General features: G+C 41.4%; 1 protein-coding gene across 34 annotated transcripts in view; it reads left to right on the top strand.

The window, feature by feature from the left end:
- ical (Calpastatin) overlaps window positions 1–15,591 on the top strand; it is a 63,582-nt gene that overhangs the window by 15,815 nt on the left and 32,176 nt on the right. For 22 of the 34 annotated variants that reach the window (XM_014131764.2, XM_014131765.2, XM_014131745.2 and 19 more), the window contains one exon: window positions 7,339–7,434. The exons of 10 other annotated variants lie outside the window; for them this stretch is intronic. In XM_014131764.2, the coding sequence (XP_013987239.1) occupies window positions 7,339–7,434 (96 nt within the window). Of the gene's footprint in view, window positions 1–7,338; window positions 7,435–11,587; window positions 11,780–15,591 lie in introns of those variants that run through there. 2 more of the 34 variants (XM_014131754.2, XM_014131768.2) reach the window with 2 other exon arrangements.

Genomic DNA, 15,591 nt, shown 5'->3' with positions numbered 1-15,591 from the left:
TGTAGACATTGTTAATGTTGTAAATGACTATTGTAGCTAGAAACGGCAGATAAAAAAAAAGGAATATCTACATAGGCGTACAGAGGCCCATTATCAGCAACCATCCCTCCTGTGTTCCAATGGCATGTTGTGTTAGCTAATCCAAGTTTATCATTTTAAAAGGCTAATTAATCATTAGAAAACCTTTTTGCAATTATGTGACCGCAGCGGAAAACTGTTGTCCTGATTAAAGAAGCAATAAAACTGGCCTTCTTTAGGCTAGTTGAGTATCTGGAGCATCAGCATTTGTGGGTTCGATTACAGGCTCAAATTAGCCAGAAACAAATAACTTTCTTCTGAAACTCGCCAGTCTATTCTTGTTCTGAGAAATCAAGGCTATTCCATGCGAGAAATTGCCAAGAAACTGAAGATCTCGTACAACGCTGTGTACTACTCCCTTCACAGTAAAAGGGATCTTGAAGAAGGAAGGCTATCACTCCATTTTGCAACGCCATGCTATACCCTGTGGACGGCGCTTAATTGGAGCCAATTTCCTCCTACAACAGGACAATGACTAAAAGCACAGCTCCAAACTATGCAAGAACTATTTAGGGAATAAGCAGTCAGCTGGTATTCTGTCTATAATGGAGTGGCCAGGACAGTAACCGGATCTCAAACCTAATGAGCTGTTGTGGGAGCAGCTTGACCGTATGGTACGTAAAGAAGTGCCCATCAAACCAATCCAATTTGTGGGAGGTGCTTCAGGAAGCATGGGGTGAAATCCCTTCAGATTACCTCAACAAATTGACAACTAGAATGCCAAAGGTCTGCAAGGCTGTAATTGCTGCAAATGGAGGATTCTTTGATGAAAGCAATGTTTGAAGGACACAATTATTTCAATTAAAAATCATTATTTATAACCTTGTCAACGTCTTGACTATATTTCCTATTCATTTTGCAACTCATTTCATGTATATTTTCATGGAAAACAAGGACATTTCTAAGTGACCCCAAACTTTTGAATGGTAGTGTATATATGCTTTCTGTCAAACACACGTGTCAATAAGTGGTTAAGTGGGATGTAGTAAGAACTAGTGAGTATCAAGGTGTGACATTTGACACTTGTTTTTGCACACTTATGCAATTAGCAGAGCACTGTGTGCTGAAATATAAACTGCTGTCATATATTTTATATTTCCCAATACATTTCCTAATCACACATTCAGTATTGCCACGTGCATGCAACTCTATATATAGTGACTCTAAGCTGTACAGAGCATGCAATGGGTAGGAATGACCAAAATATATTTCACAGTATATGCCGCATATATTTATATTTTTGTAATATATTGACACGTGCCTTGTTTACTTGGCTTTTACATTGTGCACAATGAAAATAAGAACATATTCATACAAAATGAATAGGCCTATTATAGATCCAGGTAAGTGAAGGCCCATAGTGTGGTCATGTGTGGATGTGTCTGTTGTACTGACCAGGGCTGTAAAGAGGGGAGGGACCTATATTCTAGCACGTGGAAATGTCTGTTATACCCTAAAGCGTGAGTGTCTGTGTCTGCCTGCACATTCACACAGAAGTGTGTGTTTGTTTTTGTACTATTTGGTCATTTCCTTGTAAAAGGACCTATGAGCACCAACATGTGAAGTTCATTGGAACATGTCAAATTGGGTGTCTCTTTCTAAGAGTCTATATATATTTTTTTTTTAAATTTGATTTATTAAGGCATATATATGTTTTTCAACCATTTTCCATCCTTACACTGCTACTGTCCTCCTTCCTATCTATCGGCAATCGGAAGCTATATCAGGCAATGGAATGCTGTATCTCACAATTCCTTGGCTTGTAATGTCTCGGGGAAACTTCAGGAAAGCAGGGCCTATCATCAATGAATAGGTTAGGATATTGAGATGAGCGAGATGCAACACTTCGCTCTCACACGGTAACGCACATTATCTGCCCATGTGCACAGGTTCGCTTCACGCTGTTCACAGCTTGGGAGCCAGGGCACCAAAACAGAGAAGTTGAGCCTTGCGCTTTGGCGTTCTTACTTGTTGCTGAAATTGACCCACTATGCTGTTTTACTTTCTGCATCTACGTAAAAAAAAAGTTGTTTCTCGGTTAGGGATTTTCTTAACGTTAAGGATCCCAATGTTCTGTGCTGTACTGTACTCTACTGATCTCTACTGTGCTGTACTTTGATGTCCAAACTTGTGAAACGTAGACATATGATTGGTTCAGATTTGGTTCGGACCAACCAAATTTGGTCTTGTTTGGTGGTGGAGCTCGTTAAAATAATAGCCAGTGTGTAGAATAATACCGAAATATGCAAAGGAGGATATTGCATATTTCTACAGTTGTGTACCTATTTAGGATATATCACCATGAAGAGAATAACTTTCATAACCATAATTATGCATTTCTGTGTAGTACAGATCAGGGAACCATGATGTAATTCCATTACCGCAATTCTGTTACCGGGTGTAAATCCACCTCACTTACGATAGATGGTTCAATAACCAAAATATATTTGTTCAGGTAGCCTAGTGGTTAGAGCGTTGGACTAGTAACCGAAAGGTTGCAAGATTGAATCCTCGAGCTAACAAGGTAGGTCTGCCCCTGAACAAGGCAGTTAACCCACTGTTCCTAGGCCGTCATTGAAAATAAGAATTTGTTCTTAACTGACTTGCCTAGTTAAAAAAAAAGGAAAATAGAAAAAACCTCAAGATGTCATGTCATAGCTGACATCCCATTCTTTCTGCAGTCATTTTTAAATCTTAATTCGGAGCAGATATTTAAGAGTTTTTGAGAAAACGTGGTCCGCTACCATTTCCTTTTGAATATGTACGGTTCTGTGTGTCTGTGTGCATCAGAAAGATAGTCCAGCCGTCAGATTTCTCACTCCACTGTCAGTTTGTCTTGAGCCTGACTGCTGATCCAATTATGACACGCTCAGTCGCTCTCTCATGCTCTGGTTATATAAAAGCACATCATGGAGTGTTTCCAGGCCTTTGGGCTTACCTGAGAATGTTCTTTTTACCAGGGCGTTGAACAACACGGCATTTGGCAATTCGTTTACTCGTTTGTTCTCCTGTCTATTTCCATCTATTATGGTTCAGGTAAACCCTGGCTCTGCCCCAATACTCTAAAATAAGTTCATTTCCTCGCTAACTTTTGCCTCCTTCACTCCTCATTGCTACTGAGAGGTGAGAGAAAAATAACTGGATAATGGAGGAAAGGATGTGAGGAAAGGAAGTGAGTTAAGACTATTGAGGCACAGCCCTATTTGCTGTTACCAAATATGTTTCTGTTTAACAGGAAGCAATGAGCAATGTCCTGAGCAATCACACAGAGTGGTGAGGTGATATCATCCATTGAGCTGCTCTGTGTTGGTCCTCATGTCAACACGAATATTTGATTGTTGAAAATATTTGGACTCAGCCACTTGGACAGGCAGCGAGGGCAAACACTCCACCATAGAATGTACAGTGCTAAATATAGCAGCACGGTACAGAAACAAAAAACAGTAGATGTGATCTGAGAGTACACAGAACAGTCATTGGCACTCATGCAGCCATTCAGTCGGCTGTTATGTCAGTAAGTTCAACAGAAGGGGATGGTGAAGACAATTGTCTTTTGAGTATTCACCTGCATGACAATTACATGTCTGTGTCTTATCAGAGAGAAATTACTGTGGCAACTTCTGAACACTGACATGATGTGTGGACGTGTGTGTGTGTGTACATGTGTGTATTTGTCTATGCATGTGTTTCAAAGTATGAATGTCCGATAATCGGTCTGTCTATATTTTTGGCCTTTTCTAGTCTATCGGCTATCGGCCCTTGAGTATCGGCACAGACAAATTCCCCTTTATAGCGTGAACGCACTTGCCTCGTGTGAAACTTCTGCAAGCCGCTGCCACTCGTTGCTAGTTAGCCTGTCCTCGAGGAACGTCTGTGCTGCTTGCTATAGCTACCCACTCATGCTGCACTTTTCTAATGCCACACTGAATGTAGAAATGGAGAAAGTGGTAATTAATTTAGTGTTAGGCAAAACAATGTCCATACAGGCTGCAGCACTTTACAATGCTATACTGGTGGCTAGCTAGTGAAATTGATTATGTGGTTGTATAATTCATTTGTTAATGCATACATGGTTGTCCCTGGGAATATTTCTCCCCAAACTTTCAAATGTAATAATATTTATTATCAGCATTAAATATCGACCATCGGCCTCCTTGACCCCCAAAAATTGGTATCGGCCCTTAAAAACACATTTTGGTTGTTCTCTAGTCAATAGTGACATTGGGGTTCTTTGTGTGTATTTAGGGTGGCGCTAACTCTGACAGGCAACCTACTTACAGTATAGTTATTTATGATGTAGCAAATACATTAGCCTCATATAAGAGCCTACTGTAGGGGTGGGATATAGGACAGCTTGTATCTATTGTTCGACAAAGCTTTACTCCTAAACAGATTTAATAACTTTATGCTCTCTCTGACCAACAATAGGAGGAAAAAAAGCTCACCTCTTTGTTCCAAGTGAAACACACATTTTGACCTATAAATATACATATATTATACTTATACACTACATGACCAAAAGTATGTGGACACCTGGTCGTCGAACATCTCATTCCAAAATCATGGGGATTAATATGGAGTTGATCCCCCTTTGCTGCTATAACAGCCTCCACTCTTCTGGGAAGACTAGATGTTGTAACATTGTTGCGGGGACTTGCTTCCATTCAGCCACATGAGCATTAATGAGGTCGGGCACTGATATTGGGCATGGCTCGCAGTCGGCATTCCAATTAATCCCAAAGGTGTTCGATGGGGTTGAGGTCAGGGCTCTGTGCAGGCCAGTCAAGTTCTTCCACACCGATCTTGACAAACCATTTCTGTATGGACCTCACTTTGTGCACGGGGCATTGTCATACTGAAACAGGAAAGGAACTTCCCCAAACTGTTGCCACAAAGTTGGAAGCACAGAATCGTCTAGAATGTCATTGTATGCTGTAGCGTTAAGATTTCACTTCACTGGAACTAAGGGGCCTAGCACAAACCATGAAAAACATCCCCAGACCATTATTCCTCCACCACACATACTTTACATTTGGCACTATGCATTCAGGCAGGTAGTGTTCTCCTGGAATCCCCCAAACCCAGATTTGCCCGTCGGACTTCCAGACGGTGAAGCGGGAGCTTTACACCACTCCAGCGGAAGCTTGGTATTGCGCATGGTGATCTTAGGTTTTGTGTGTGGCTACTCGGCCATGGAAACCAATTTCATGAAGCTCCCGACGAACAGTTCTTGTGCCGACGTTGCTTCCAGAGGCTGTTTGGAACTCGATAATGAGTGTTACAACCGAGGACAGACGATTTTTACGCGCTACGTGCATCAACACTCTGCGGTCCCATTCTGTGAGTTTGTGTGGCCTACCATTTTGCGGCTGGGCTGTTGTTGCTCCTACACATTTCCACTTCACAATAACAGCGCTTGCAGTTGACCGGGGAAGCTCTAGAAGGGAAGAAATTTGACGAACTGACTTGTTGGAAAGGTGGCATCCTGTGACGGTTGCTGAGCTCTTCATTAAGGTCATTCTACTGCCAATGTTTGTCTTTGGAGATTGCATGGCTACGTGCTCAGTTTTATACACCTGTCGGCAACGGTTGTGGCTGAAATAGCCAAATCCAGTAATTTGAAGGGATGTCCACATACAATATATATACAAATGTATGTTGTTTTTACCCTCATTGACTGTGCTTTGTAGCGACCCATGTAGTGCAATTGCAGTAAGCTATTTTTACACTGCAGTTGTAGTATGAGTTCACACCATAGAGATAGATTGAGGACTCTAGTGCCCAAAAGCCCATTTTAGCATGCAGCCCCATTGAGGACTTTCACTATTTTGAAGTAGTCAACTGGGTGAGACTTCTTATGGGTTACATAAGGATCACATAATTCCATCCAGGTGATCAGGAGGGATTAGCCAATGAATTATACTGGTGAGCAAACATTCAATAACTGCAGGTGGCAGTAAATCACCAACCTTGGCTTTATACCTGTTCAAACAACAAACTCCAGGTGGCAGTATGCACCCTTTAGTTTGTTTACCAACTTATAGATGTAGTAGAAGATGGCCTCGCTGGTGCCACCCATGCTCTTACAGACGCTATAAAGGGACCAATACAATGTTGCCTCCTCTAACTATCTCTATGGTTCACACTCAGTTTGACTAGTATCTCTCTAGGAACAAAACCTCTAGACTGAACCCTCCCACCTGCACTGATTTGTTCCTGACGCAGGCCAAGTTATCTGATTGGTCTAGTTCCCTGAGATCGGTGGGGACTTGCTTGCACCGGCCCAAGCTCCAAACCGCCAGGCCACCAGACCTCCAAGATCCCCTCCCAAAGGTTCCCCGACACCCCCCCCACGAAAAAAAGAATAATGATAAAATAAAATAATTCCATTCCCCACCCCCATACCCCCCTCCCCCCAAGCCCCGTCCCCCAATGTACCGACAACCAACAAAATAAACAAAAGAGAAAAAGACAAAGACCAAGAAAAACAGAAAACAACAATGCAAAAATCAAAAGACATCAAGGAAAACAAAAATCATAACAGCAAGGCCAACTGAATACATTTGAGTGCATGTATGGTGCTATATACATATGTGTATATGTGTGTGTGTCCATGTATGTGCATGTGTGTGTGTGTTTTGAATGAGAGTGTGTGTGTATATGCATGTGTACACGCGTACAACCAACACGCGTACAATGCAGTTTTTGATTATTGCTGTCTCTGCGGTTCTTTCCCATCAACCACACCCTGCAGCCATCACCTACATAATGTCCGTGTTTAAGGTCAACTGCATCGCAGTCAGCAATTGCAGACTGACTGATCTACAAATCAACTTGCATCCTAAACAACTAATCATTATTGTTTGTATATCAGTCAGTCTGTCACCGTTTACGGACAATGCATCACATCATGTTATGCTCGCGAACGCAGTCAATGAGAGGCACAATTGTCCACCAATCATTAGGGAGTTTTGCTCAACCCATGTAGATGCGACTGAAACTGAGAAAATGTTCTGCCGCCATTTATAAGCTATTTAAATGAACGGGAAATTTAAGAAACCTTTCTCGCCAACTAGTGTGATATTTCGTTTTCGAGTGTTTTTTTTTTATGATATGGGGGGTTAGAGAATAACTGAATTTTGACATTCTAACAAAAAACCATTCTAACCAATGGGAGCATATTAACACTGCCATGTTATGAGACCTTGCTGTTAGACAACCACTAACAGCAACTTTCTGTTTCTCCCCCGACTGCAACAGCCTGATTATGACTGCTGTCAATGCTTTAAGAACGCACCCAAAGGTTACCAAGAGTTACCGAGTGAGTCGGTACCACCCGAGTTGTTCCACACCAGTGTAAGCATGTCACGCCCACACGCATGCATGCGCGCACGCACACACACACACACACACACACACACACACACACACACACACACACACACACACACTAGTGGGGAAGACTTGATTTAGTCAGTAGGGAAGATAAAGACAATTTAATAAAACAACAAATAAAAAACTAAAGAATGCCAAGGGGAGTGATTACGTAACAAGCCAGCGGTCAGTGGTTTGTTTGGTTTTCCTTTTTAGGACATTTTTTGACAGACCCAATCTGGTTGGAGGAGTGCAGACATCTGTGGAACACTTATTTTCATGCTGTGCACCATTTGATGCCCAGCCCGTATATACCGTGTATAGACACGATATCAAGTATGTGTGCACAAAACACGAAACAAAAATGTTACATTAAACAAATGAAATGCATTTAACATGCATAATTATCAATCATAACAAAGTATAGTTTTCAACTTTTTACACTACACAAACGATACACTTCTCCACAACACTGCACGGATATATCAATATTACGTGACATTATTACATGAAACAACTTAAACGTTCCCTAGTATGTGGTTGCGACATCTTAAAACCTCCCAGGGCAACATGACCACCCAAGACAAGTTATGCCTAATCTGTCCCATTCTATATGTCCCTTTCTATCTTCCATGTGTCGTTGTCAACAAAAGTTGACTGAGGACATTCCATGTATTGTACTATAGATTTGATCGTTGTCAGTTAAACTGTCACACAGAACACATTGATTCCTTTACAGATACAAAGTAACAAGTACATTGAATGGAAAGGAACATTGAAGGAGTGTCACACTACGATGGTACAGAGTTTGTGAGTCCCCCTTAGAACGAAATAGAATTTGTTCTCTTTCAAACGCTCACATCTGTAGTTTACAATAAGTGTCACACTGTCTCTGGACACTAGTGGGAGCCAGCCTGCTAGACAGGCCCTTCTCAGTTTACTTAATGCTTCTGCCTCTTAGAAGATGACTTCTAACATCTATTGAGTTCTGTGACATAGAAGTATTGAACCGTTGGTAAATCAATTGAATCCAAGCTCATATGACATCGTAGTTTAAACACAAGCACATAGCTATGTTTTTCCACAATGTTACATAAGGCTTGGCAAATGTCCCGTCGCAACATTTTCCTTTTGTGTTTTCATAGTAGCTACAACAAGGTCTTTGAAGACTGTTTTGGGTAAGGGAAGAAGCACGTCCATGCTTGTCTTTGGGTCCACATATTTTTTCCTCCGTTATTAGCTCTCATTTCCTCTCTCTCTCTCTTTCATCTTCGCTCCCGTTTTTGCTCTTTCCTCATCCTTCCTCTCTTTTCATTCTTAGCATATAATCATTGCTCGCTCGCTCTCTCTCCCCCCTCCCTTGCTCCTCTCTGTAAAAGGGTGCGGTTTGAGCTAGAGGCTCCATGTGACCCTCTCCCTCTCTCTCTTGCTTTTACTCCCTCCCTTTTTCCTCTCATTCTCATTCTTTATACCATTTGTCTGTCTTTATATACAGTTGAAGTCGGAAGTTTACATACACCTTAGACAAATACATTTAAACTCAGTTTTTCACAATTCCTGACATTTAATCCTAGTAAAAATTCCCTGTCTTAGGTCAGTAAGGATCACCACTTTATTTTAAGAATGGGATATGTCAGAATAATAGTAGAGAGAGTGATATATTTCAGCTTTTATTTCTTTCATCACATTCCCAGTGGGTCAGAAGTTTACATACACTCAATTAGTATTTGGTAGCATTGCCTTTTAAATCGTTTAACTTTCAAACGTTTCGGGTAGCCTTCCACAAGCTTCCCACAATAAGTTGGGTGAATTTTGGCCCATTCCTCCAGACAGAGCTGGAGTCAGGTTTGTAGGCCTCCTTGCTCGCACATGCTTTTTCAGTTCTACCCACAAATTTTCTATAGGATTGAGGTCAGGGCTTTGTGATGGCCACTCCAATACCTTGACTTTGTTGTCCTTAAGCCATTTTGCCACAACTTTGAAAGTATGCTTGTGCTCGCTGTCCAATTGGAAGACCCATTTGCGACCAAGCTTGAACTTCCTGACTGATGTCTTGAGATGTTGCTTCAATATATCCACATAATTTTCCTACCTCATGATGCCATCTATTTTGTGAAGTGCACCAGTCCCTCTTGCAGCAAAGCACCCCCACAACATGATGCTGCCACCCCCATGCTTCACGGTTGGGATGGTGTTCTTCAGCTTGCAAGCCTCCCCCTTTTTCCTCCAAACATAACAATGGTCATTATGGCCAAACAGTTCTATTTTTGTTTCATCAGACCAGAGAACATTTCTCCAAACAGTACGATCTTTGTCCCCATGTGCAGTTGCAAACCGTAGTCTGGCTTTTTTATGGCAGTTTTGGAGCAGTGGCTTCTTCCTTGCTGAGCGGCCTTTCAGGTTATGTGGATATAAGACTAGTTTTACTGTGGATAGAGATACTTTTGTACCTGTTTCCTCCAGCACCTTCACAAGGTCCTTTGCTGTTGTTCTGGGATTGTTTTGCACTTTTTCGCACCAAAGTACGTTCATCTCTAGGAGACAGAACGTGTCTCCTTCCTGAGCGGTATGACGGCTGCATGGTCCCATGGTGTTTATACTTGCGTACTATTGTTTGTACAAATGAACGTGGTACCTTCAGGCATTTGGAAATTGCTCCCAAGGATGAACCAGACTTGTGGAGGTCAACAATTTTCTTTCTGAGGTCTTGGCTGATTTCTTTTGATTTTCCCATGATGTCAAGCAAAGAGGCACTGAGTTTGAAGGCAGGCCTTGAAATACATCCACAGGTACACCTCTAATTGACTCAAATAATGTCAATTGGCCTATCAGAAGCTTCTAAAGCCATGACATCATTTTCTGGAATTTTCCAAACTGTTTAAAGGCACAGTCAACTTACTGTATGTAAACTTCTGACCCACTGGAATTGTGATACAGTGAATTATAAGTGAAATAATCTCTCTGTAAACAATTGATGGAAAAATGACTTGTGTCATGCACAAAGTAGACGTCCTAACCGACTTGCCAAAACTATAGTTTGCTAACAAGACATTTGTGGAGTGGTTGAAAAACGAGTTTTAATGACTCCAAGCTAAGTGTATGTAAACTTCCGACTTCAACTGTACCTCTCTCTCTCTCCCTCTTTATGTTCTCCCTCTTTATGTTCTCTCCTTCTCTCTCCCCCCTCACCCCCTCTCTCTGTCTCTCTGTTTTTGAGGGGCTCTGCTGTTCAGATTCCTAAGCAGTGAGTGTATCAGACACACCCTACTGCTGCCAGACAGACAGTCCGTGCGGCAAAGCCACCTCTGCCCAGCCTGCTTCAACTCCACCCATCTCTATCACTATTAAATATATGCCGATGACCAGCACTTCACTATGCTTAGGACTTGGTCAGCTCACATTACAACACATACAGTACATTCACTGCTTTGTCATCATTACTAATTTCTACATGTAGGCTGTTGTATCGGTATTATACTACTGCCACATATGCACAAACACACACAGTCACAAGACCCAGCCCAAACTTTCCCTCACACATGTAGGGGATTTGATTATCTGGCCATGGGTTGCCCCGGTGGGAGGAATTTGCACCAGGTGAAAAGTGATTGCATTCGTTTTGGAACCGGGCTGCATCACAGGCGTGATCCAGGTGCCCCGCTCTGGCTGACGGCGAAGTCAGCTCAAAACAAAAGTGGCGTAGGTTAAGCACGTGGAGTAATGCGTAGGATTCTGTTTTCAAATTCAAAAGTGATTTCTTTTGATAAAAATACTTTATCTGCCTTCCCAATGAGAATGAGTTTTGAAAATTCCAACATATATTTTATGGAAAAGTGATGTATGTTTCTAAACGATGTACCATGCTGCCTTATTGACAACATGGCAGAGCGGCGCAGATTATTGTTTGATTTTAGAAGGCCATTCCTCCCTCACCGCTTTTTTCCGTCACTCCACGGGCCATAGCCCGGTGAACCGCAATTTATTTTAATCAAACTCCCTCAGTGGAACTGACTGGTCATGTTTGTTTTTCCTGGCTAGTCTTGTGAAGGAGGCGGGCACAGTGTCCCCTTTCAACCAATCAGATCCAGACTTCTCCACTTCCTTTTTTGAAAAGGGGAGGGGCTTGAACAGTACTGTCCTGTCAGGCTTGTCCCATTGGGAGGAGCAGATGTTTTTATCTCTAGTCTGTTTATGTGAGTGTGTGAAAGTGTATGCATATGTGTTTTATGGGACGTATATGCTTCATCCATAGGGAATATAAGGTAACTTAGCCTCAGGACAGAGTCGGGGACTATCCAGATAAATACAGGATACACTCAAATCTATGGTATGTACCTAAACAAAGCTTTTCTATGTGTGTGTGATTTGTGGTTTCCTCTTTTGGTGCCAGCCCTATAGATTTAGTTTGATGGTTTTGTCATATCACTGAGGTGGCAGTTGACAGACGCTGTTGTGGTGAGTGATGTCATGTTTTATCTGTTATGAGCAGACATATCCACCAAAGATGTTACTTATGTCAGTCAGACGAAGCCATGGGGCTTCTGATGTTTACATGTCGTTTACAGGTTCTTAACATGTTAACTAAGAAACTTGTCGAAGAGCTCATAACAGTTGTATGTGACCGAGGGGGAAAATACAGATACTTATATGCATCGCTTGGAGGCAAATTGCTTCGTCATTCAGTTGAACTCAGGCGGACTTGTTCTGTACTGTAAGATGTTACTTGGCAAGGGTCTAGGAAGGGAACTCTGTGATGTCATCAGAGTGCTGCTGGCGGTGTAGATATAGTGATCTGTTGAGATTATATTAGGTTCACAATAAGACAGTTAGACTCAAAACATTCTCCACATCATTTGAGGATAAGAGAGAGCCTACTTTTATACACGAACACACACACACCTACACACAGTCTTGTACAGCTAACTGTGGGGACACACAATTCAGTCCCATTCAAAATCCTATTTTCCCTAACCCCTAACCTGTAGTCTTACCCTAACCTTAACCCAAAACTCTAACCCTAAACCTATCTCCTAACCCTGACCCTAAACCTAACACTAATTCTAACCATAACCCCCTAGAAATAGCATTTGACCCTGTGGGGACCAACAAAATGTCCCCAGTTGGTCAGATTTTTGTTTGTTTACTATTCTTGTGGGGACTTCTGGTCCCCGACGCACACACACACACATTCTGACTCTTGCTGTGAACTGTGAGTCAATTCACTTATTGCTGTTGAGATGTTTGACAGATGTGACAATCTGCTGTGTAAAAGCATATTAATTATGCTTATGACAACAGGAAGTATGTTATTTTTTTATTTTTTTTATGAGCATGGCCTTATTGCTATTACAGCATATTAGATGATGGTCATTCATATTTCATTCCCCCAGTTCAATGTAACATCAATAAGGATACTCACATTTTCCCTATACCCATGATGAGGTTGATACAACCTAGCCTATGAATGAAAGTTTACAATGTAGTTGCACAGGTCAAGAAAAATTTGTGCAATCAAGGTGACAAACGTTGACACATTCAATACCGCCTTGCACAATCTTGCCTGCATCTAACTGATCTGGGGTGCAATCATTAGTCCAACAGTTGCAAACAAGAGTTTCTATTGGACAAATTCAGGTATGTTTATCCCCGTTTCGTTCTATTTGCTTCCATTTAAGAAACATTTTTCAACATAATTGGTAGAATGAACAAACCCCTGATCACACACAAATGCAGTTCACTTTCATAGCAGCTACATACAAACAGCGTTGATCGTTGGATAATTCCTTTTCGCATCTATGCACTATCCTCCTCTCACCTTTTCCCTTCACTTGTGGACTTCAGTGTACAACACATCAGCTGTCTGTGACCAATTGGAAAAACCTTTCCAAGACAAATCTCATATCATAACCGCTAACCGCTACACACAGCCTACATCGTTGTCACCAAATTAAGTAACATCAAGTCAACATAGCTGCTAGAACTAACATGTTAGTAAACCGGCTACAACCATGCAGTACAGTGTACAGTTAGTAAGCAGTTTAGCAGTTACACCACCGGGCCCCGGTGGCAAAACAAAACGAAAGCTTACCTTGACTTGGAAGAGTTCCAGTGTCAGATAGCCATAGGAAGCTAGGTAACGTATCATCCCTCTCTGTTTGAGTAGGGTAAAATAGCTAGCTGCAATGGCTAGTTAAGTAATTGAAAGTAAAAAAATATATATATATCTCTCTCTCTCTCTCTTGCTTCTCCTTCATTTTTGAAGAAATTAATTTGTTAACTATTCAACTATTATCTTTCTTTTTGAGTCAACTACTCACCACATTTTATGCACTGCAGTTCTAGCTAGCTGTAGCCCTTCAGTACGATTCATTCTCTGATCCTTTGATTCAGTGGACATGTCAGTTCATGCTGCAACAGCTCTGATAGGTTGGAGCACGACTTCCGGAAGTTGTCATAATTACTGTGTAAGTCTATGGAAGGGGGTGAGAACCATGAGCCTCCCAGGTTTTGTATTGAAGTCAATGTACCCGAGGAGGATGGAAACTAGCTGTCCTCTGGCTACACCATAGTGCTACCCTACAGAGTGCTGTTGAGGTTACTGTAGACCTTCATTGCAATTACTGTGTTTTAATCAATTATTTGGTGACATGTGAACATATTTAGTATAGTTGTACCTTTTTATGAAATTCACTGAGGAGGATAGTCCTCCCCTTAATAATCTTGCCAATGAAAAATCATTAAAGTAGTAGGCAATATCAGTGGGTTTTGTGATGAATGAGCCATCTGATTCAATGAATGGGGAGCAGAGTTTGCCTTTTTCCCCCAAATTTCATTGAATGGGCTCCAAAGCTTTTTACTATCATTCTTTGTCATTTATCTTTGTTTCATAGTGTAGTTTCTTCTTCTTTTTATTCAGTTTAGTTACATGATTTCTCAATTTGTAGTACGTTTGCCAATCGGTTGTACAGCCAGACCTATTTTCCATCTCTTTTGCCTCTCAATCTCAACCATACAAATGTTTAATTCCTCATCAATCCACAGGGATTTAACAGTTGTATAGTCATTTTCTTAATGGGTGCATGCTTATTAGTAACTGGGATAAGCAATTTCATAAATGTGTCAAGTACAGTGTCTGGTTGCTCGTCATTACGCACCACGGAACAACAAATATTCTTCACATGAACAACACGGGAATCACTACAAAACTTATTGTATGACCTCTTATACACAATATTAGGCTCAGCTTTTGAAACTTTGGTTTTCCTAGATATGGCTACTATATTGTGATCACTAAATCCGATGGATTTGGATACTGCTTTCAAACAAATTGATGCAGCATTAGTAAAGATATGATTAATACATGTTGATTTCATTCCTGTACTGTTTGTAACTACCCTGGTAGGTTGATTGATAACCTGAACCAGGTTGCAGGCACTAGTTACAGTTTGAAGCTTTCTCTTGAGTGGGCAGCCTGATGAAAGCCAGTCAATATTTAAATCCCCCAGAAAGTATACCTCTCTATTGATATTACATACGTTATCAAGCATTTCACACGTTATCCAAATAGCAGCTTCCCACCAGAATGGCCTTTAGGTGAGGCTGTAGCCATATTACTCCAACAGTATTTAACATGAGATCCTCTAAGGTTTACAGTAATGTGGTTCTGAATATAAACAGCCACACCTCCACCTTTTGGCATTTCTGTCTTTTCTGTAGATGTTATCACCCATGTATTGCTACCACTGTATTATCTAAGTGAGTTTCTGAGATTGTCAGAATATGAATGTTATCTGTTTCTAGGGAAATTATTGATTTCATGAACCTTGTTTCTTAAGCTACATATGTCAATGTGGGCTATTTTTAATACTTTGGGGATGGTTGATTGTTTTTCTTGCTTTACTGGGAAACTTAGCAGAGGTAGACATGCTCAGGTTATTTTTAATAGTGCAGGGTGAGCTGCACACAGTGGACTTCCTGCTGGGGCACACCACCTCAGTGCTAACAGTTTTACTCTGCTTCATAGGCATATGATTACTGCATACTAGGGATGCAACGGTACACAGTATGTTGTCGAACCGTTCGGTACGCCCCCTACGGTTCAATACACAGTCTGCCTGTCATTTTCCAGAACTTGCTTAT

Source organism: Salmo salar, chromosome ssa12 (genome assembly GCF_905237065.1).
Source record: "Salmo salar chromosome ssa12, Ssal_v3.1, whole genome shotgun sequence".
Taxonomy (NCBI): domain Eukaryota; kingdom Metazoa; phylum Chordata; class Actinopteri; order Salmoniformes; family Salmonidae; genus Salmo; species Salmo salar.
The sequence above is the reverse complement of the archived record's forward strand: the minus strand, read 5'-3'. Positions and strand labels throughout refer to the sequence as shown.